This window comes from Tremella mesenterica (genome assembly GCF_000271645.1).
Source record: "Tremella mesenterica DSM 1558 unplaced genomic scaffold TREMEscaffold_2, whole genome shotgun sequence".
Lineage (NCBI taxonomy): Eukaryota > Fungi > Basidiomycota > Tremellomycetes > Tremellales > Tremellaceae > Tremella > Tremella mesenterica.
Window position 1 is genome coordinate 2514408 of NW_006711226.1, and position 21969 is coordinate 2536376.

Genomic DNA, 21969 nt, shown 5'->3' on the forward strand with positions numbered 1-21969 from the left:
TGTGCATGGGTAGGTACTCATACATCTGAGAAGACTTCCCTATGAGCTCACAGTAGAAGGTATGCCTACTGTACTTGTCCTCTAAGTTGTACTACGTTCTTCATGATCAGCTTGACAGCTCGCTCGTCCCACCACGTGACCTCCACCCTTCGCCACATCTCGGCGTTGCAAAGGCCCACCTCACCATCACATCCTCCCCCCCTACCCTCATGTCTACAAGTACCCTACAGCTATCCCACCTCGTTCTCATGACTTCACATACTCACCTTTATCTCTGAAACGACATCTCTCACGACCCACTGGAGTTTCAAAACCATTATGGCACCCGTCACTCTTCCACCGAGTTTCTACAACTCGTTCTGGTCCCCTGACTACCGATCTGGCCTTCAAGTCTTGTTCCATAACCTCGAGCAGGTTCGTCGTCACTTTCGCCACTCCGAGCTTACTAACAGCGTAGGGATGTAAAGAAGACCGAGACTTGACAGAGTTCATCGAGGTGAGATATTCAAACTGATGTGACGATATGGACTGATGGAACAGTCTCAAGCTGAGGGCAATCACGCGTTAGCGAGCACTTTACTCTCACTTCCCTCGACATCCTCTTCCACATCAGAATCATCGTCTTCCCTCCAACATTCTTTACTGCAATTACGAGCCGCATCACATGCTAGAGGTGAGGCCCATCGCTCTCTCGCGCAAGAACTAGATCAGAAAGTCCTCGGAGGTTTTAGACAGTGGAGGGTACGTCATGAGGATAGAATCAAGATGGCAAAGGAGGATATGTTGGCGAAGAATGGTGTAGTAGGGATATGGGAGAAGGATGTACAACGATTAATTTCTGTGAGTTCTATCACATGTCGCATATGAGTGAGGTCTAAGAGCTAACTCGCGCAGCTCAAGCAAGCGTACATTACTAAAACCCGAGTGGCAGATGACAGTGAAGACGAGTGAGTATAGGTTCCCATTTCGTGAGTGAATGAGGCTGATCAGGAATAGTGCAAAATTTGCTCCACCTACCAACAACGCCGACATCTACACCTCGTCTCCTGAACCAAGACACGCCCTTCTCCGAAGATCTGGCACGGTTGCTGATCGCATATCCGAGAAACTCCGTGCTGCCAGCATATCCTCTCATGGTCCTCGAGTTTCCATAGATGGAAAAACATTACCGGCTCCTCCGACTCCCCTTCGTGTGGCAACACCAGTGAACGGGAATGATAGTCCTTCCAGTCCTGCGAGAGAAGATGCTTTTATACCACCGACTGAACCAGGTGGTAAACCTTTTATCGGTGGACCGCCTCTTCCACCCAAAGACGGCAATGCTCAGCTCGATAAACTACCACCTGAACCGATGCTCCTCTCCGGATTGTCACTTACGCCACAAGGGCTGAAAGATTTGCTTCAACGACTCGACACTTACCTTTTGACCCATCCCGCTCCATACTCAGATGCTGCCGTTAGTCAGACCAGATCTAATGCTGCTCTTGCTAGCCGACAGCGCTCTACGATTCTGGGCACATATGAGAAGACGTTTTCCGGTGAGGAAGTCGTAGAATGGCTCCGAGAGAACGTAGAGGGTTTTGGTGGAGACTGGGAACGATGCGTGGAAGCCGCTGGTGAATTATATCGTATGGGACACCTTAGTCGGATTGGTGTAGGACGAGGCTTCGAGGTCCAATACGATACTTTCTACATCCTCAAGCTAAATCCTCACGACTCTCCTCTGGTCAACTTCACTTCGCCTCTGTCACCGACGACCGCCAAAGTGCCTGCTCTGTTAAAAGCATATCTGCCGAATGGTCTCAACAGTGACGAACCTGCGCATGTCCGAGCACGACGCGATGCCATCAAAGCTGAAGAGGCATATCGTGAAGGTGTCCGTTCTGCGGAGGAGAAACGACTCGAGATGGAGGAACGTGTCGAGAGAGGGTTGCGCGCATGGGAGAAATGGGAGCGGGAGCGGCTCAGCGTGGTAGCGTCGGGTGAGCACCCTTTTTGGAAGCTTTCATACAGATAAGGTCTGATACACAGTCTTGCGGCAATATCAGGCGGCTCTTGCTAAACTTCCGCCTCGTCTGGAACAAATGACAAAGCCAACTTCCCTGTCCGTCGAGGCGTTCAATCCCGACGCAGATCTAAAAGCCCTGATCGAAGGCAACCGCACGGGATCTTTCAGACCTAGACCACACATCTACGAAAGTCTCGAATCTGACATACCCGAGGTTAATTTTGGGATCGACCTGCGACGCTGGGCGGGGGAATTGGGTTGGAAATCGATGCTCAGTGCCCCTGTCAGACCAAAAGGATCTATCCCTGAAGTCCTGACCGCTCTCTTGACCGCCCTGGGAATGATGTACGCAGATTTACCCGATGAGGGTACGTCGTTGCACTTCCCCATTCGGTGTTGATTAGACTGACCTGTCAGAGCGACGAAGAGCATGGATATATGAAGTCCCTCTCAACGAGACTCATATGCTCCGAAATGTACTCAACACTCCGTCCATGTCTTTGGAAGCTATGGTGGAGATGATCAAAAAGTTCAATGTCCCCGTTGCAGCTGGTGTCATCAAGCTCTATATGCTTGAGCTCAATCCTCCTGTCATGACATGGGAAGGATGGGAAGATGCCAGAGCCGTTTATCCCGCAGGTCAGCTTTTACTGGCCGACCTTTCCCCTCAGAGCTGACCAACAGTTGGTGCGGATCAGGAGCGAGATATGACCAGCGCTCTAACGTCTGTGCTGAGCAGATTACCTAGTATCTGTCTTTACGTTCTTGAAGCCTTGGTCAAACATCTTTACGAGTACGCTTCTCCCGGAGTATGAGACTAGTAGCTGATCCTCAGTCTTGTACATTCAACTAAAACGGACGAATCGGATGAAGTTTACATCACCAAACTTGCACTTTCCGTCGGACGAAGTTAGTCCCTTTTGTTTTCATATAAGTGATGTTCGCTGACCCAATAGCGATTCTACGACCGCAATACGAAAATGAAATGACAATTCAAGATCGAACCTCATCCCTTTTCCTAGCCGATCTCATCACTAATTATTCTGATCTTCTTCCTCCTTTAGTGGAAAAACGTAAAGAAGGCTCAGGTCGACCAATGCCTGTGAAGAAACGTACTGCTCTGGTGGACCAACGTATCTCTCGTAGTCGCTTGAGTGGGGATATGAAACCTGAAGAAATACTCGAAGCTCAGTACGCAAGTCACAAAAGGGCCATTTCACCGCTTCCCGAAGTTAGAGGATCCGATGTGAACCCATTCAGTCTTCCTGAGCTTCCTCCTTTGCCTGAATCATTGGCATTGGTGGAACAGCCTGAAATACTCGACCTGGAGAAGGCGGTAGAGGTGACCAATGGGACCAGTGGCAAAGAGTTAAAAGGAGAGAACGAAAGTGTTCAAGTCATTCCCCCCACTCCTGCACAACAAATAGAAGAGACAGTCCCTGTCCCAGAACAGCCGGAACATGAAGCTGTAGATTCACCAACGGCCGCATATCTCCAATCGATGGAAGTGGGTCACGAAGAGGGGGAGAGTCCGGTGGTAAGGAACGTAAGTGGGGCAAGTGTTAAACGTGTTACTTCCGGCGAAGCATCGAGGTTGAGGGGGCCTAGAGGTGAGTCTGTGTTAGCCATTTTTCACTTACCATCTCGACACCACTCCACACTCAGCTACCACTTTATGAGTTTAGGGCTCTTCGGTCCTGTTTCTTCATATTTAATCAAGTCTTCGGTACGTCGCTAGGTGCGGATTACTGATGTGTAGGCGCAAGAGGTCCCAGACCAGCTGCAGGACGGATCTCTCACGCTCATGAAGATTCCAGAGAATCGGCACGTAGTCCTTCCCCTACTCACGGTAAGTCTCCCAATTAGTATTCCTCAATGTACGCTGCTTCAATGTCAGTCCGTAAGACTAACTTGATGGATTTATGAGGCAGATGAAGATGGTATAGGGGAAACTTTGCTGATTTATAGATCATCCACCGGCTGGAGCAGGTCATGTTCCAAGGAGATCAGGTGCTATACGACATGGCACTGGAAAAGGCTCTGTGAGTCAGGCTATAGCTGCGTTTGAGAAGAGAGATCCATAGGAGTCACCGTATCACGATTGAACGGTATCTGTATATGCATCTGATGTGATCAAATGTCAACACGACAGCAAGCAGCCAAATCCATCCTCTCTGCAACGTCACTGTCGACCACCGCACGTCCTCTTGCTCAGCTTTATCAAGGTTCTGGGAATCAGCGATGCTATCCGACGGGTCAGTTGGCTTTCCATTGAAGTAAACGATCAAACAAGACTTTTGACTCGATTGTCACGAAACGGACGGAATGCCATAAGGGTATTACTGACCCTTCATGGTAGGGGTCTGGTGATCTCGGAGGCTGCCGTTCGAGCCCCCCGCTGGCGTGGCGTAAAGGTAACGCGTTCCCTTCCTAGGGCTTATTTGATCCTCCCATTTAATGGCAGGCGAAACTATAATATGAGGGAAAGATTTGCGGGTTCGATCCCCGTCGCTAGTTTTTGCACTGGCTTCTCAGCTCTCACCCTGGTAGCAGTCTGGCTTTTGCTCTGAGATCATTCTTGTTGGCAGGTCAAGCCAGCGTTCAACTCCCTGCCTGATAACATTTCGGGGCCACCCATCATGTTTTCCCATGAATCATGTTGCCTTGTCCTATGCATATCACAGAAGGGTAATTCAGGATGACTGAGATGTTTGACACCTTTCTCGTCATGGAAGGGGGATTTTGTGGGAGGGCCGGGAGGTCTGCTCGGGGCCCAGCCGTTTAGCACGCCTAACGTCAGTTCTTGGTGCATGCACCGATAGGTCATTTCAGCAGCTTTTCCAAAGGGGTTCAGTGCGTCTTCAAATGTACAACCAGTACGATTACGATGATAGTAAAGAGTCGCATCGAAGACTACGAACACAGACTCTTATTACCAATCCGCATCGTAGTTACGTGGCAATACTAATCAACACCCGGCCGGAAGGTCGGGGCACATTAGATACGTTTACCGCTAGAGGGTTAGGGCTTGGGAGGTTTCGAAGGATATTAGAATCCATTTACTAAATGATTAGTATGCACATTAGGTTCTTGGAGGGTTGTGCCCTGAGTTGATTAGGTAGAACACGTGCGGTTGCCGATTGCGGATGTCGTGCGTTCTCTTACTTACATCAAGTCCACCAACCTTCAGCCAGATGAGCCCCCAGGAAAGCGTACCCCGAACATCATATCTCATCGATGCGGAACCGAAGCTATATCAACTGCCTCCTGATCATCCTGCCCTCAGCGACAAACTTCTCGACGGGTATCCAGTGACCGCAGCCACGACCAAGTTCTACGAGATCAACCCTCATTATCACCCTATCAACTCTTGTCTCTGGAGCGTACGACTGGAACAACCTCCATTCTCAGTTTCACCAAAAGCGAGACCGTCGAAAAGAGGAGGATATAAAAAATGGCCCATAGCAGGATTCACGTGAGTCAATCACCCCTCCCTCCTCCCTCTTTGTGTCTGGTCATTTCGTAAATCACAAAGTCCACAGAATGCCAACTTTTCTCATGAGGGGAAGGGTGTTGAGCTTATGTGGTAGAGTATTAGGATTGAACACGAAGAGTGAACCTGCTGTTTTTGATAGAGCTAGTTTATGTCAAGATGGGAGTTTATTATTAGGAGCTTGTATGCAACATGGGAGAGTTGGACATAGAGATGATTGTCCTCATAGGAATATCAGATTACCTCTTTTGGTACGTTCCATTTTCTCTCATTGTGTCACCTTATCGTACTTGTATTACATTTGGACCTTCATATGATGTCTATGGCGTTTTTTTTGATGATATCTTTTCTTTCTCAAATTAGACCTACCCTTGTCTCGAATCTTATGATGTCTTCATCATTTTTTCACTCTGAATTTTCTCATCTCTTTACTTCTACAGTCTCATCTGCCTACTTCCACAATCTCAAGATTGCTCTACCTAATTCCCTACATGCTGGTTCTTGTCGTTGTCCCGTGTTTGTCTAAACCAACGAACATCCGAGCCAAATTCATTGCTGATGATAAGAAACATCCTTATCAATTCCATTCATCAACTATCGACTCACCATTCCAACTCTCACCTTTCGCGACAACTTCTACATCTACATCTAAATCTACATCAACCATCCCATCCCAAACTCCATCAAACAACCAAACTCAACTGAAATCCACATCCATATCCTCGAACAATAACAATAAGTCGATTCGTAATACGGCTTTGGGACTTAGTCAAAATCAACAGACAACTACTACGGAAACCGAAAAATTGTTACGTCACGCACTTCAAAAAGCTCTTGGAGAATTAGCTTATTCAACTGAATTGAGAAGGAAAATAATAGAGAAAGTAGAGGAAGAACATCCTGGGATGATCAATGTTGAGACTATGTTAAGTTGGGTAGAAGTCGCTAAAGCTGTCGAAAGGAAAATTGGGAAAGTGGATGTTGATAGATATTTACAAAATCTGTAATTTACTGCGAGTGTGGAAATCTGATGATAATGACCTTTTTATTGCCAGGCTTTGTGTGAGTTATTTTTGTAATTCCGGTACGCACCCCTGTAATATGAGGATTGAGCTATTGAAGTGGGATTGTTCAAGGATGTCAGACCGTGCCAATTTTGTGGACTGTGGACTATGGACTGATTTATTGTACTTTGACATTCAGCTTGACGGGACTTTGGATGAATTGGTGATATTCGATCACTATTGACGGGTGATTGAGGAGAAGAGAAAACACTCGATACGCATGTGAATACGATGATGACGTTCTGACATGAGTTTGTTACAACTTGTATTTACTGATTATACGACCAAATACGACCAAATACAACCAGATATTCCCTCCACGCATCGTTGATGGACAGAGATGTGAATCAATCGTCATCGAACAAAGTCCTGAATGGTCTATTCGATGGCGCTTGAGTCGGTCCTAAACCCTGTCCAATCTCATCTTCGTCCAACTCTTCCACTTCATCCATCTCTGGCCTCGTGTCAACATCATGAATCGATTCATTCGGGTTATCCCCCGCGAACAAGTCCCAAACCAATTGCAGATCCACCCCATCCCCCATGCCTGGATATTCTACCTCCCTTTCTTCTTCTGGTCTTGCTTCATCAGGCGGTCGGTCCTCTTCCAGTTCTTCTTCTTCCTCCACATCACCCATTTCTTTCACTACAGCGTCTAAATCCTCAAAACCCGCAGCAGCCACTTGCGACCTTATTTCTTCTTGAGATGGAGGGGGAACGAACTGTTTTTCGCCACCATTGACCTCTTGACTTCCACCCGACATGAATAATCTCCCTCTCTCTTCGTTTACCCGTTGTGAAGAGGTAGAAGCCATTGGCAATGTCGAAAGTCTCAGACGACGGGATGAAGGATGATGTTGAGTGGGATCATCAGATACAGGACGTTTACGAGGATTTCCATTTTGATGGGAAGATGGATTCGAAGTTGAGGTTGGTCGACGAGTAGATGGACGTGAACGATGGGGGTTTGGAGTTGTATTGTCGTCATCGAAAGCGGTACAGATGGTGGTGGCGATAGCACAGAAAATAGTGATTTTGGATGAAATGTCTTCATCTATGTTGTTGATGGTGAGAGGTTGACCCGCATCGGAGAAACACACAGTTAGGCTGATGTGCATTTGTTCGGCTAGTTGGAATGCGGCCTGAGGTTAGACATGTGTAGCGAGACATTTCGAAACCAAGTCTAAAAAGTGCAAGAGAGGGTCAGGATAAGGTTCTTTCCAATGGAAAGCTAGGAGGAGAGGAATGAAGTATGAAAGATAGACATTCAATCTCACCCTAAATTCCCTCATGGGTAAAGTCAAATCAACCCTTCCATCCACAACCTCATAATCTTCAAATTCTTGGGTACTAACATCTATTGTGGTCGTAACCTGTCCGCCTACACCTTCCGAACTTCTTATCTTTACCCTCTCATTCGAAAACATCCAATTGAGCATGTGTTCCGGACGAGGCACATTATTATTCGACGAGCTCGTGGTGGAGGCAGAAGTGAGAGTGATGTCGAAGTGTTTCAGCCATTCTTGTATCACAGTTCCGTCGATGGTGAATCCTGAGGGGGTAGAATCTGGGTTGACTTCGGGACGAGGGAAATCGGATGTTTGAAGGTATAAAGAATGTCTTTTTGTAATTCCTTAAATTCAGCATTCATATACAATCGAAAAGACATGTCCAGGCGGGCTGTTGCAGATGAAATTCATACGTACCGTAATCACATACTAATTTCATCACTAAAACAGCTTCGATGCTCTTTGCTAAATCATCATCCGATTCGTCTTCTTCCTCACCAGCTCCCGGATCACGTGGAGCTTTCTTGTATAAGACCTGGTCATTGTCGACGATTTTGAGATCGAGACGTTCTACATTTGCCAGGGATGCTGGTTTACCGATACCTGCTAGCATAGACTGAAGATCAGTCCTGTAGAGCCACAGCTTTTTCAACGTTCGCCTTTGGTATGAGGTGAAACCTTCAACTTGTTCGTGATCACTCTCTGTGAGAAGAGAAGGGAAGGGAAGGGAAGGGAAGGGAAGGGAAGGGAAGGGAAGAGGAGAACTCACTTTCACCAACAGCTGACATTGAATACCTCTACGTTGTTGTTCAATATTACCCATAGGTCTCCACCGACAGAAGAATGAAGGTTGAAGACTGAAACGGACGTATGCGCTCTTGTTCATGTTGATGACTGCCATTTCCCACTTTTGCGTCAACTGACATTCCTTCCGGTTCGTCTGGATAGAAATGACTCTTCCGTCTGTAGTAGTAGCTTGTGATGAAAATAAAATGACATACGAGGTCTTTGGTCACTCGGATGTGTAGATCATCTCCGAATCTCGAAGCACATTGTAAGACCCGGACGAATTCTGGTAGTCAGCGTGCGAGATCAGAAGCAGAAAGGAATCTCGAGTGAGTTATGATGTCTTCGTTGTCCGGGAATAGAGCTGGACATACGATGTATGTTGGGTTCTTTAATGGACGCCTCCATATCTGACAACCTTTCCTTCCCTCGATTAGGTGAGTAAGAAGTCAGTACATCGATATGTCAGTACGGGACGAGAGAGAGGAAAAGTCAAAAGTTCATACGAAAAAGAACAAAAGTCATCGCGTCGTTTTTCATTTCGACTTCGACTTTCTTTCTTCACCCCCTCTTTCACTTCTCTTCTCCTAAAGTACCTCAAACGCTTCCCACACACCATGGAAGACAGAGCATACCTCCCTCTATACCTCCCAGGCCGTGCGAGACAGCTTTCAAACCGACTCCCCGCCATGAGGCCACCTCAATCGTTAACATCTTCTTCGCGTCAGAACCCGCCCCCGGCCCATGTCCCCATTCGCCCACAATCAGAGGTCATCGTCATCGACAGCAGTGACGACGATGACGATGATGAGATTCAACTTCTCCCTGTCCCTCCCAGTGGAACGCTCTTTAAGTCTGGTACAAAACGTCCTAGACCTGGAAAGAAACTTTCTTTCCCCACAACGGCTCGATTATTCGGCACCCTTCCTCCCCCTCCCCCCCTGCCGATATTCAGAACATTCAACCCGTACTGTCCCAATGTCAGAAGCAATTCTGAAAAAAGTGACGACCCTATCCTCCTAACAGAATCTTATCTTCCCACTCCCCCGTCTTCCGCACTTCCTACTCCCCCGTCTTCCGCAACCCCTCCCGCCCTCACTTATCTTCTCGACACAACAACACCTTCCGAATTGGCTTCACTTTCTATCCGACCCCCCTCTCCAGATTTTCCGTGCTCGTATCCCCTTCCTCCCGTCCCACCGCCATCAACAGCATCAACGTCGTCGACGTCTGGTCCCCGGAAGTGCGCAGTGGTAGATGTAAACGGCCGAGGCAAAGGACTCGTCCTCACTCGCTCCGTTTCGAGAGGGGAGATCATCATCGCTGAAGCCCCATTCTTTCAATTATCTTTTCCTTTGGAGGTATACAATGTGTACAAAACTTATCGGAAGCTGGGTCCGGAGAAGAGAGAATTGTTCCTTTCTTTCCCAATTGGGGCAGGTGATGATGTTCTCGTCAGCCGGGCAAGGACGAGTGTGATACCTCTCGAAGATCACAGAGAGGACTATGAGACGTCTTCGGATGCGGATACCGATCCCTGCGGTCTCTTCGAACACATCTCAAGAGTGAACCACTCGTGCGCTCCGAATGCGGTATGGACATGGAATGCGGATGAAGGTTTGTTATGTGAGCCTTATCGCTTCTCTCTTCTTGTCTCCTCATTTCTCTTCTTGCCTTTATCTTTCCCTTTTCCCCTCCGTGCTATTCCTCGTAGCGTCAGATGTTGGCGGTTGCTGACACGCAGATTTAAGAGCATGGAAAGATCTGAAAAATGGGACCGAGATCACTTGTGCATACAACGATCAAATTTGCATCGAATCCAGTTCCCTACGACGAGCTTACTTTGAAGAAAACTTTCAGTTCACTTGTTCATGTACCGCTTGTTCTCGACCCACCCATCATCTTAAAAAATCCGATACTCGTCTTGCTCGTCTTAGGGAGATACTCAGTCTCTGGGATCGACGGATAGGCGATTTAGGACGACATCCTTTTCTCAAAGGACAGCGAGAAGAAGCGATTGCAATACAAGAAGAAGCAATCAACATCTTATCGGAAGAGAAATTGTTTCACCATTTAGGTGAGGCTTATAAGGATCTGATGGAGATTCATACCTTGTGGGGTGATATAGGTGGGAGTCAATCTGCTGCAGAGGGTTGGGAGAAATGTCTCGAAGGCGTGTTGGGTAGAGGAAAGGCTGAGATAATCGTCGAGCAGGTCTTTCTTGACCCAAAGAAAGTCACGGATTGGGGTTTGTTTAGCGAGCCAGCAGTAAGTATTCATCGAACGTGAACGAGTGGAGAAAGCTCATGTTTAGAAGGGAAAGAGAAGAAAGTAAAAGGTGTATACCTCGATATAAGGTGCATTCTCATCTGACAATTCTGTCCGAGCCCTAATGGCCCAGACGATGCTATGTAAATCTTGGTTGTTCTATCTACTGATTCCCTATGTAATGTGCCTACAAAATGCTACGAGATGCTACGTAATCGTCGAGTGAGTCGTCAAAATTCGAATATATACTATTGGTATTTTATCTATCTACATTGGAGGCGGGGGTTGTCTCTTTCTTTGTGGGTGGGGAGTGTGAGCCGGGACGAAATTGAGCCAACTGAGGACTAAACGCCATATCGTTCCCTCATACGATCACGAAGGACGGGGGGGAATCCTGCTAGAGTTGGTTCCCAATTTGGTCCTAGACCATCTTTGAATCCTTGAAGAATCTAACATGAGCGTTGTGTCCAATCATCGTCAGAGTGTGGGAAAAAACTTACCTGTTGAAACATGGTGTTCAGTTGAGCGGATGGGTTCGTCCATTTACAAACTGCGTTGCAGAAGAATACGAAGCACTACTTGTTAGTCGTATCCCTGACAAGGTGGAGCGAGGCCGAGACGAGTCAAATTGAGTGGACAGGAGTGGAGCGACGAAATGACTGTGGATGTGGTGAGATAAGACGGGGGAAGACGCGAATTGAGACGGAAGGAGATGGAAAGAGATGACGAGATGAAATGACTCGACGGGGAGAAAGAAGAGTTGGGAAAGATATGACGCGGCGTGGAGAAGATAATGAGAAAAGAAAAGAAAAACCCACATGCTCAATACCCGAAGGATTGATAGAAACCATCATGCAAAAACCTCTAAAAGCTGAATCTTTCTCTTCATTATCCTTAATCTCCCATAAAGCGGTACACCATTCTTGAGCAAAAGTCCTCAGCTCCGGAGCTACCACAGCCGGACAAGCCAAACCTAATCTACCTATAGTCACAGCGGCATTTTCCGATAGACTTTTCGGTGAATTCTTGCTAAGTAGAATAGGCACCAAACGTTGGATTAAAGCAGATACGAAAGGTTGTAATTCTGTTGAGTCGCTTGCGTATTGCATGGCTATTTCACCTACTGCCCAAGTAGCGTTGTTACAAACGCTCACACAATCCGCAGGTGGTTCAGCGATTATTTGTTCAGTGACGGTAGGTAGAAATTGTGACATGATAGGTTTAAGAAGTGGGAAACAAGATATTGCCATATCACCCAATAACGCGTGAGCGGATTGTCGAATAGGAGGTTCGTAATGCTATATCTCCGTCAGCATTTTCAAAAATTAGATGATGGAGGGAAAAAAACTTACGGTTAGACATACTGCCATAAGATGAAGTAAAGGTGGTTGACTGGTAGCTACTAATTGATGTATTTGTTCACCTAAACCTTGTGTAAGACCTGATAATAGATCAAGAGCGACGACTATGTATGTCCGATCGGGTTCATCAAAATCATCGGGTGCACTTTCGTATTTTTGGTATTCTTGTAAACGGGTATTGATAATTTGAACACATCTTTGATAGACAGGAACTGTATAAGGAGAGAAAGCTGTTCCTGCGGCTATGGCGACTGAGGACAGACACTAGGTATCAGAAAGCTTCATGATTACGGGATGAAATATGACGAACCTCCAGGAGAGGTACAAGACCTTCGTCGTCGTCACCCAACTTCATCCACATTTGAATCAGAGGAGGCATAAGAATCTCAAGATATAGTGGTTGCCCAAGTGCAGATCCAACGGCGTCGGCAAGAGTTCCCAAAGCATCATATAGGATGAGCAGGTTCTTTTGTTGATATTTCTCGAAAGCGTTGGTGAGGTTACGAAGTATGGGTTCGAGGAATGGGGTGATCTCTGAACCAGCTTCCTCTTCGAGTGTGGCAAATGCACTGCAGCCTGCTTCTTGAACTCGCTGTCCCATCTACCCCCCTTTGTAGCAACTGTCAAATCAGTGATGACCACGAGTAAAATTTATAAACTCACTCCTTCCATGGTCGGGATGAAGACCTTAGTCTTGTCATCTCGAAAGGCATGTACACACCAGCTGGAATATCTACCAAGAGTCCAACAAGTGATGGACCGTATCAGAGCCTGTATTATCAGCCATGGCCAATGTGGGTAGAGACTGACATACCTTGCTATCCTTCAATGATTGAAGCAGCCAAGGCACAAGCTGGGGTAGATGAGGTTCCAAACCGTCGATGCATCCTTCTAGTCAGCTCATGTCAACTCGGAGACAAACTTGACTCACCTTCTGCGATGGCACCTAATGCTAAGATACCGCTCTCCCTTTCGACCCACTCCCCCGAAAACAATCTTTCTTTCAAGTACGGTAATAAGATGTCCATGAGTTCGGGTCCAAACGAAACAGCCAAAACGTCCAAAGCCGCCGCAGAGCATTTTCGCATGTTCCATTCTCCACCGTAATCTTCATCGTCCACAAAGTCATCGTCGTCATCATCATCGTCCTCCTCTTCGTTGAACGCTCGGTCTGCTGCTTCTCTGGATTTGCCGCTGGGACCTGAAGATGCGGAAGCTTCGTTGGATTCATGAGCACCATGCGTCTTTGCGGAGTATCCTCTGGGTTTGATATCGGTCTCTCTATCCGGTACAGCTTCATCGTCTTCGTCCGCATCCAAAGTGGCCAATTCATAATCCGAATAAACCATCCCATCCAAGAGTAGAGGTGTGATTTTCGGAAGAAATGGTCGTAACTGATCACGAAGAGCTTGTTCCTCTGAAAAAGTGAGCCAAAACTCGCTAGCTTCAAGTGCGACCAGCTCGTCTTGGTCCTTTGAACAATACGCGATATAGTCAACCACATTGTTAAGCTCGGGCACCAATTTATCTGGACGATGATTCAGTACATGCCCCAAAGAAGCACATACGACTCGTCGAACGTCGGATGATTCGTCTCCCGCTCGAGCGAACAATGCTTGGATGTAAGAATCGATATTGGCTGATATAGCTGGAGCACGAATTTCGCAGAGGTTGACAAGACATTCCAAGGCGTAAAGACGAATTCTGGAAGTAGAATGAGCGGTGTATTTGATGAGTTGTGGAACGATATGATCCAAAAGGTTTTGTCCCCCGACCCAGACGTCCAGCTTGTGAGGACAATCTTCACAAATTTTATCTAACGTGTTAAAGACTCCCTTTCCTGTCAGCGACTCTATCAGGTGATTCATTGAAATGCTCACTTCGACGAGATTAGGATCTTGTGAACTCATACCATTCGTAACTGCGTCCAAAGCTTCTGGCCAAGCACCAGTCTCATCATTACTCAGTAAAGAAGTGATGACAGCCCCTACGGTTTGTCTTATCATCTGATCTTTGTCTTGCAAACCTGTCAAGATGGTAGCTTTGACGTATGCCAGTGCTCTCCCGTCCGCCTCATTTTGCGGCGGACCAGATCGTGCAACGAGAGCGTTTTTGAGTAAAAGACCCGCGACTGCACGGTGAGAGTCTTGTTCGCCGACGCAGTGAATGAGGACGTAGGTGAGGTAGGCGAGAAAATCTGGGACGAAACGGAGTTGTTCAAGGCGCTGTGTGGCAAATGTGTCGTAAGTGGAAAGGGTATGGCGTTAGCTCGAATTAACGACATGCAGGAAAATTCAAGACGGTAACTCACCAAGGCGACAGCCTTTTGGACCTCTGAATCATAAATCGGTGAGATATTCCCTGGCCAAGACCTCCTCCAGGTCGGCCTGTGTTGGTTGCCAGCTCATGATGGGCTCGGAGGAAGGGGGGGAGGGTGCTGAGAGGGACTCGTGATAGCTGTGGTAAGACAGCGTGGGCTGTTATAGGCGGGTAGGGGACGGTGGAAAGGCAAGCAAAGTGGGTGAGAGAGAGATGGATTTGATGTAGGAAGGTCTTGAAAGAGAAGTAGAGATGGGTGGGTGGGAGGGTGGAAAGCGATAGCGCCGAGACGGGCAAAGTTTCAAAGTGGCACAAATCTTTCAACCAGGTGTGAATGAGACCACAACATACGATGGGTCAATAGTATCAAAGATGACTTCAAGAGGACAACAGTGGTTCGTACGAGCGATAGCTCCTCTTCGGGTACAAGCCATCTTACACCTTTGTCTCGCAAACAGCGAGAGCAGACTACCTTTGGGGGACAATGGAGCTCTTAATGTTCATTGTCAGCAAGTAAGTAGAGTAGGTGCTCAGTCATCGCTTGCTATCTTGCCTTTGCTTTCCTCGCCAAGAGGTCTTGTGCCTACCGTAGCCACCGTCACGGACTATACCTTCTTATCATCGCATTAAAGTGCCAGTATGTTCTATGCACCTCGTCTTCGAATGCTGCACTGCAATCGACGGGCATGGACCGTTCACATTTCCCATTCATGCATCTTTTCCTCCTCCACCCAAAAGTTTGATCCCGTTCCACGACGCGTCTCGTGCCTGGAATCGTCCAGGTCAAAAGTCAACAACCCCCTTCTATTCAACAACTCACTCTCATTCATACATTCCCTCAATATACAGGGGGACATACAGAACCATGCCTCCTAAACGCTCAACACGTGTAGTGTCTGGAGCTTCCACAACTTCCACTAGATCTTCTCGGGCACGGAAACTTGCGGTCCCTTCACCATCACCTTCCGACGGTTCTCCTGCCAAGGATCACGCTCAAGATTCAGATGACGAGTCTGAACAAGATGTCAAACCGAATACCAGGAGGAGTACTGGAAAGGGGAAGACGGCTGTGAAAGCGGAGCCACGAAGGACTGCCAAGCCTGTTCCAACAGCTCGGGATGAAGAATCAGATCAAGATGAGGAAGAGGAAGAGCAGGACGACGAGGTACATGTCAAAATAGAGAAACCGTCTTCATCTGGTAAACTCGTCAAAGTCAACAAAGGCAAGACTTCATCAACAGCAGGAAACAAGACAAGGAAAAAGGTCGTCGAACCAGAATTGGACGAAGAAGAAATGTCAACCCCACCTGTTGAGGACGTCTCTCAACCGATACCTTCGGGCACACAAACATCCTCATCCTCACATTTACCCACTCCACCGCCTGAACAAGACCAGTCTAGCAGTGAGGAAGACATTGATTTTACCCCTTCCAAATCCGGTCCGTCTATAGCTGCCAGTCGATCAAAGAATGAAGAAGATCAATCTGCCCAAGATGCCGAAGATGCGGATGCTACCATCACCCTCCCCTCCCCTCCCAAAATCGACGATGATGTACCTTCAACTCCCCAGACGCCAACAGCCCCACGTGTTGTACCTATCCCTATGACCGCACCTGCCCCACCGCCGCCAGCACCGACGGGTCCGAAACCTAGATTGACCATCCACAAGCTGGTGCTGGTGAATTTCAAATCATACGCTGGAAGACAAGAAATAGGACCGTTTCATAAGTCTTTCAGTGCCATTGTGGGTCCGAACGGGAGTGGAAAGAGTAATACCATCGACGCTTTGTTGTTTGTATTCGGCTACAGAGCGAGTAAGATGCGACAAGGAAAGTTGAGCGAGTTGATACACAATTCCGCTGGTAAGGAGGGTTTGGAAAGCTGTTCCGTGGAAGTGTGGTTTCGTGAAATTGTCGATCTGGTATGTCTGCATCGTCTCAGTAGATGGCCGCTGTTGATATCATCAGCCAGGAGTTGACAACTTCTTGTTGGTACCAAACTCACAATTGGTTGTGACCAGGACGGCATATAGGAACAACTCGTCAAAGTATACGATCAACGATAAGACTTCTTCATTCACAGAAGTCACTTCACTTCTCAAAGGCAAAGGTATCGATCTGGACCATAATCGTTTCCTCATCCTTCAGGTAAGTCCTACGAATCTCACTCCCGATGTAGCTGATCATCAGGGCGAAGTCGAGTCTATCGCGCAGATGAAAGCAAAGGCGCAGAACGAGCATGAGGATGGCTTGTTAGAGTATCTGGAAGACATCATAGGTACCACGAAATACAAACAACCTATTGAAGATGCCAATCTTGAAGTTGAGTCCCTCAACGAGCAAAGAGGAGAGAAGATGAATCGACTTAGGGTTGTGGAGCGAGAAAAGGCGGCTTTGGAGGCGAGTTCAATCTCTCTGCATCTGATTTGAGCTGATGAGACAGGATAAGAAACTTGAAGCGGAGGCGTTTCTGAAAGACTCAAACGAGTTGACGAGGAAAAAGAGTCTCTTGTGGCAGTATCACATGTATACTCTTACGAACAACATCGAGATCACCTCCAAGGCAATCGTAAGTCCTCGGGTTGACCAAGTTCAGACTGACGTTTCTCAGGAATCCTTGACAGCTGATTTGAGTCAAGAGCAAGAGCGTAACGCTGGTCATCTGGCAGAAATCGACAGTTTGCAAAAGGAATACGACGAGAAACTCGCGACTTTCGAGGTAAATTCATCTGCATTCGGCTATTGGATTTAGCTAAAGAGATGTAGCAAGTGAAGAAGTTCACTGATGACCTCGTGAAAGAGTCTAAAAAGTTCGAGAAGGAAGAAGTCGGTCTTCAAGAAAAGAAAAAACATCTCGTTTCAAAGCAGAAAAAGTTCAAAAAGTCGATTACTGAAGATGGGCATGCTCGATCGGAGGCGTTATCCACTATCGACAATCTGTCTAGTGAACTGGAGAAGAATCGGGTGAAAGTTGCCGATTTGGAGAAGAAGCTTGTCACGGAAGAAGCTGAATTAGATGAAGTCCGAGAGAGTCTCAAAGGTATGTTCGAAAGAAAATAAGCAAGCTTGAGGCTGATAAAGACAGATAAGACTGAAGGGTTCACCTCTCAGATCGAAATCAAACAACGAGAGCTAGAACCTTGGACTGCCAAGATTAGCGAGAAACAATCTCTCATCGATGTAGCGACTTCCGAGAGAGATCTCCTCACTCAAAAAGCTTCTGGGATGCAATCAGCACTGGACGAAGCTAAAGTGAACCTTGAAAAACTACGAGGAAGTGATGCTTCGAAACAACAAGAATACGCTGCTTTACAAAAAGAAGTGATTCGAGTTCAACAACAATTATCAGATGCAGAGAAAGCTGCGGCTGGTACTTCCGCCAAAGGAGAACAATTACGTTCAAAGCTTTCTTCATGTCGACAAAGAGCGGACGAAGCCAAAGCGTCTTTAGCAGCGGATAAATCGGAAAACGCCGTTCTGAACAGTTTGAACAAGCTCAAGACTCAAGGTCGGATCAAAGGCTTTCATGGTCGCCTAGGCGATTTAGGTGTGATCGATGATAAATACGACGTGGCAGTCACAACCGCATGTTCTGCTTTAAACAACTTAGTCGTAGATACTGTCGAACAAGGTCAAGCGTGTATCGAACATTTACGCAAAGGTAATGTTGGAAGAGCTTCTTTTATGGTATTGGACAAATTACCACCAAGAGATTTAGGTAGGATAGAAACTCCTGAAAACGTTCCTAGACTATTCGATCTTATCAAACCTAAAGACCCAAAGTTCGCTCCTGCTTTCTTCAAGGGAGTGTTCAATACTCTCGTAGCGGAAGATCTGGCACAAGCCCAGAGGATAGGGTATGGAAAGAAAAGATGGAGAGTCGTGACTTTAGCAGGACAATTGATAGATCCTTCTGGTACCATGTCAGGTGGTGGTACAAAGGTTTCAAGAGGAGGAATGAGTAGTAAGTTTGTGGGTGATAAAGTTGCGCCTGAAGTAGTGGCGAGATACGAACAGGAAAGTGTTCAAGCGGAACAGGAATTGTCGGCTTTCCAAGCGGAAAAGAAAGCTGCAGAGGCGGAGGTGACGAGGTTGAAGAAGAGAGTACCGGAGATGGAGATAGCTATCGAAAAAATGGAACTGGATGTGCAAACAGGTTCGAAGAGGATTGCCGAGGCTGAGAAACGTTTGTCCGAACTCAAGTAAGTCGAATTAGTTCCCTCTCTTTGCGTACTTCACGCAACATTCTCTTCCCAGTTTTCTCCAATTTTGAGATATGTCTCCTCTTCCGATCTCAACTTCAGGTCGCTGAACTGTTCTTGACTGTAGAGAAATGGCTGATGAATGAGATCTCAAAGCAAACCCGACGCTGAAGATGAAAAACGTATCAAAACTCTCAATTCCGAAATCACTTCATTATCAAAAGAAATCGATAAACTACGTGAAAAATCATCAGGTATATCTGATCAAATAAAATCACTCCAAAATCAAATCCTCGAAGTTGGTGGTGTTCGTCTCCGAGCTATCCAATCGAAAGTCTCCATAACTAAAGGATTGGTAGATTTAGCCAACGAAGCAATAACCAAAGCAGAAGTCAATCAAGCTAAATCTCAACGTGATGCGGAGAAATTGGAAAAGACCATCTTGTCGAATCAAGAGAAACTCAAGGAAGTTGAAACGGAATTATCTGTTGTCGAAGGGGATTTACAAGCTGTTTCTGCTGATTTGAACGTTATAAGGGATAAAGTTCAAGAAGCACAAGATTCAAGTACAGATGTTCAAGAAGCTTTATCTGCTAGTAAATTGGAATTAGATGAGAAATCAGCTGATATAAACGCTTTCAGGACTCTTGAGGTATGTCTTTCTTTGCTTTTTCTCCTTTCCTTTTTTTCGTTGGCAAGGATAATACCGGATACGATTTGGGTTCTGGGATTCGATGATGAGATGAGAAACTGATCGAGACAGATGGACTATAAACAGAAGATTGAAGACAATTCAAGAATACAAAAAGATAGTAAAGATAAGTTGAAACATTGGAAAAAGAGACATGAAGAATTGGAATTGGCTTATATTGAGTGAGTATTTTTTTTTTTCAACAACGAAAGCAAGGGAAACACTGATCATTAGTGAGGAAGATGAAGATGATGAAATCATTGAAGAACAGACTGTTGAAGATAGAGAGGGAGAAATTGTCAAAGGTGAGAAGAAGGAGAATGATGAAGGGAAATCCAAATCGAAGAAAGATTCTTTTGAATTGGTCGAATATTCTTCAGACGAATTACGATCGGTAGATAAAGAAATGCTCACTGCGGAAATTACTGCTTTGGAAGGTGAGTTACAGTATATCACTCCACATTTCATTTTCTTCCTCTCCCTCCAACTTATAACATTGATTCATCCTTCTTAGACTTTATAACCACCTTTCCACCTTATTCCTACCCGAAGATTCCGACTTTTCTTTATACTGAACTAGCTTTTCCTTCCATAGTAGTTGTTCCGTATTGGATTGGATTGGAGAAAGTGTGGCGAGAGATGAAGAAAATATGATTTAGCTGACTTAAATTAGAAGAAGTAACAAAAGCTAAACCTAACCTCAACGTTTTGGCAGATTATCGTAAACGTGAAACAGAGTTTTTAGATAGAGCAAAAGATATGGAAATCGTAACTACCGCTAGGGATAATGCGAAGAAACGTTATGATGAATTGAGGAAAGTTAGATTGGAGGAGTTTATGGCTGGTTTTACTGCCATTAGTGCGAAACTTAAAGAGATGTATCAAGTGAGTCTTTTTTTCTCCTTTCCTCCTCCCCCACTCCTTGGCTTAGTCTCCACCCTTTCTTCATTGACTTGATCAAGATGAATATCGTTACTATTTGTGTTCTTCTCCTTAGTCGGCATAATTGGCGGTACGCTTTCCTCTCTTGTCCAGGACAAGAGGAATGTCGGTATCTTTCCTTGTTCTTTTTACAATGTCAGGAGGGAAGTGGCTACTTTTTCCTCTCCTGTTACTTCACGTCGGAAGGACATGTTGTCACCCTTTCCTTTTCTCTCATCGCGCCAAAAGGAAGAACGCTACCGCTTGCTCTCCTCTTTCGTGAAGGAGATGAATAGCGCTTACGGATAGATGATCACCATGGGAGGGAACGCCGAAATAGAGTTGATAGATTCTATGGACCCTTTTTCCGAAGGTCCGTGCAACTTCTTTCATTCCCCCACTCTATACTTGCCACTCCTCACTCTTCACGCCCCATGACCCGTTTTCCACTTTTCAGCTTCCACTTTCCATTCCTCACCTGCCGATCTATGTCTTCCATCTTCCATCTTCCACCTTTCGTCCCCTACATTTATACCAACATGAATCAAAAACTGACATATAGGCGTAGTACTATCAATCATGCCCCCAAAGAAATCATGGAGAGCCATAGCAAATTTATCTGGTGGAGAAAAAACTCTAGCTTCACTCGCATTAGTCTTCGCATTACATGTCTTCAAACCTACCCCTTTATACTTTATGGACGAAATTGACGCCGCATTGGATTTCAAGAATGTTAGTATTGTGGCGAATTATATTCAAAGTAAAACTCAAGCTGCGCAATTGTGAGTTTTTCCTTTTCTCTCTCAGCCTACCTTCCCACCTGTATTCCTCCTGAAACCCGAGAAAACAAATCCAAAACTTCTGCTACTTTAATATAATATCGGCCAGATCCGATATTCGGAAGACGAGAGATAAGAAGTGTTCCCTACTTGTGCTCACTGAAAACCTACCTTTTCTAATGGGAAAAAAGGGAGGAATCAGGTACAAGCTGCGAGAGAAAACATAAAGTTGACTTTACAGTATCGTGATTTCTTTAAGGAATGATATGTTCGAATTAGCACATCGATTAGTTGGCATTTACAAGACTTCCAATGTGAGTTTCAAGTCTTCCCCTTTCTTCATTTTCACAACACTTCTTTAACAAATAAGAGTTTCCCCCTTCCCTCATTTTCACAACACTTCTTCACGAGATGAGAGTCATATATTCTGAAAGGAGAATGCCATATCGTGAAAGGAAACATGGCTCATAGACAGTGTACAAAGAGTATAGCTATCGACAACAAAGATCTTCGATCTCAAGCTTTACCTAAACGACGTGTAATGCCATCAGATCCCAATAGACATAATGTCAGCGCTGCCCCTACACCAGCCAAGAGTATACCCAGTTCGACCCCTTTACCACAACGTATCGCTGTGTAGGGATATTTGAACACTTTGTTGGTCTCGGGTGACCCGCTGGGGAAGGGGGAGTAGATTTCAAGTGGACACACTACAAGTTTCGATACACAAGAGAGTACTTTACTGCGGTGTTTCTGGCAACCTAATTGGAAGGGATGGATAACTTCATC

The 21969-nt window shown here is 46.1% G+C and overlaps 6 protein-coding genes across 6 annotated transcripts; 4 read left to right on the forward strand and 2 right to left on the reverse strand.

The window, feature by feature from the left end:
- Nucleotides 1-286: 286 nt before the first annotated feature.
- On the forward strand, nucleotides 287-4150 carry TREMEDRAFT_43042 (uncharacterized protein). Its single transcript, XM_007002526.1, has 12 exons — nucleotides 287-414; nucleotides 458-496; nucleotides 541-840; nucleotides 895-947; nucleotides 997-1982; nucleotides 2032-2376; nucleotides 2426-2647; nucleotides 2693-2801; nucleotides 2844-2917; nucleotides 2965-3618; nucleotides 3768-3857; nucleotides 3977-4150. The coding sequence occupies exons 1-12, from the start codon at nucleotides 319-321 to the stop codon at nucleotides 4090-4092; spliced, it is 3084 nt and encodes a 1027-aa protein (XP_007002588.1). The 5' UTR covers nucleotides 287-318; the 3' UTR covers nucleotides 4093-4150.
- Nucleotides 4151-5202: 1052 nt separating this feature from the next.
- TREMEDRAFT_60658 (uncharacterized protein) lies at nucleotides 5203-6508 on the forward strand (the record flags this gene model as incomplete). Its single annotated transcript, XM_007002829.1, has 3 exons — nucleotides 5203-5483; nucleotides 5599-5752; nucleotides 6068-6508. The coding sequence occupies 3 exons, from the start codon at nucleotides 5203-5205 to the stop codon at nucleotides 6506-6508; spliced, it is 876 nt and encodes a 291-aa protein (XP_007002891.1).
- A 404-nt stretch (nucleotides 6509-6912) lies between these two features.
- On the reverse strand, nucleotides 6913-8740 carry TREMEDRAFT_60659 (uncharacterized protein; the record flags this gene model as incomplete). Its single annotated transcript, XM_007002830.1, has 4 exons — nucleotides 6913-7707; nucleotides 7843-8198; nucleotides 8272-8470; nucleotides 8624-8740. The coding sequence occupies 4 exons, from the start codon at nucleotides 8738-8740 to the stop codon at nucleotides 6913-6915; spliced, it is 1467 nt and encodes a 488-aa protein (XP_007002892.1).
- A 517-nt stretch (nucleotides 8741-9257) lies between these two features.
- TREMEDRAFT_60660 (uncharacterized protein) lies at nucleotides 9258-10975 on the forward strand (the record flags this gene model as incomplete). The annotated part of the gene is made up of 3 exons (XM_007002831.1): nucleotides 9258-10266; nucleotides 10385-10908; nucleotides 10955-10975. The coding sequence occupies 3 exons, from the start codon at nucleotides 9258-9260 to the stop codon at nucleotides 10973-10975; spliced, it is 1554 nt and encodes a 517-aa protein (XP_007002893.1).
- Nucleotides 10976-11252: 277 nt separating this feature from the next.
- Nucleotides 11253-14677, reverse strand: TREMEDRAFT_71251 (uncharacterized protein; the record flags this gene model as incomplete). The annotated part of the gene is made up of 10 exons (XM_007003047.1): nucleotides 11253-11357; nucleotides 11409-11483; nucleotides 11727-12206; nucleotides 12261-12533; nucleotides 12580-12861; nucleotides 12933-13040; nucleotides 13084-13157; nucleotides 13201-14104; nucleotides 14150-14494; nucleotides 14642-14677. 10 exons carry the CDS (start codon nucleotides 14675-14677, stop codon nucleotides 11253-11255), a joined length of 2682 nt encoding a protein of 893 aa, XP_007003109.1.
- Nucleotides 14678-15453: 776 nt separating this feature from the next.
- TREMEDRAFT_27197 (uncharacterized protein) lies at nucleotides 15454-21820 on the forward strand (the record flags this gene model as incomplete). Its single annotated transcript, XM_007002255.1, has 16 exons — nucleotides 15454-15787; nucleotides 16001-16509; nucleotides 16556-16735; nucleotides 16778-16991; nucleotides 17047-17156; nucleotides 17199-17306; nucleotides 17354-17627; nucleotides 17673-18789; nucleotides 18937-19441; nucleotides 19553-19662; nucleotides 19715-19917; nucleotides 20154-20365; nucleotides 20711-20774; nucleotides 20964-21183; nucleotides 21422-21494; nucleotides 21656-21820. 16 exons carry the CDS (start codon nucleotides 15454-15456, stop codon nucleotides 21818-21820), a joined length of 4398 nt encoding a protein of 1465 aa, XP_007002317.1.
- Between the last annotated feature and the right edge of the window lie 149 nt (nucleotides 21821-21969).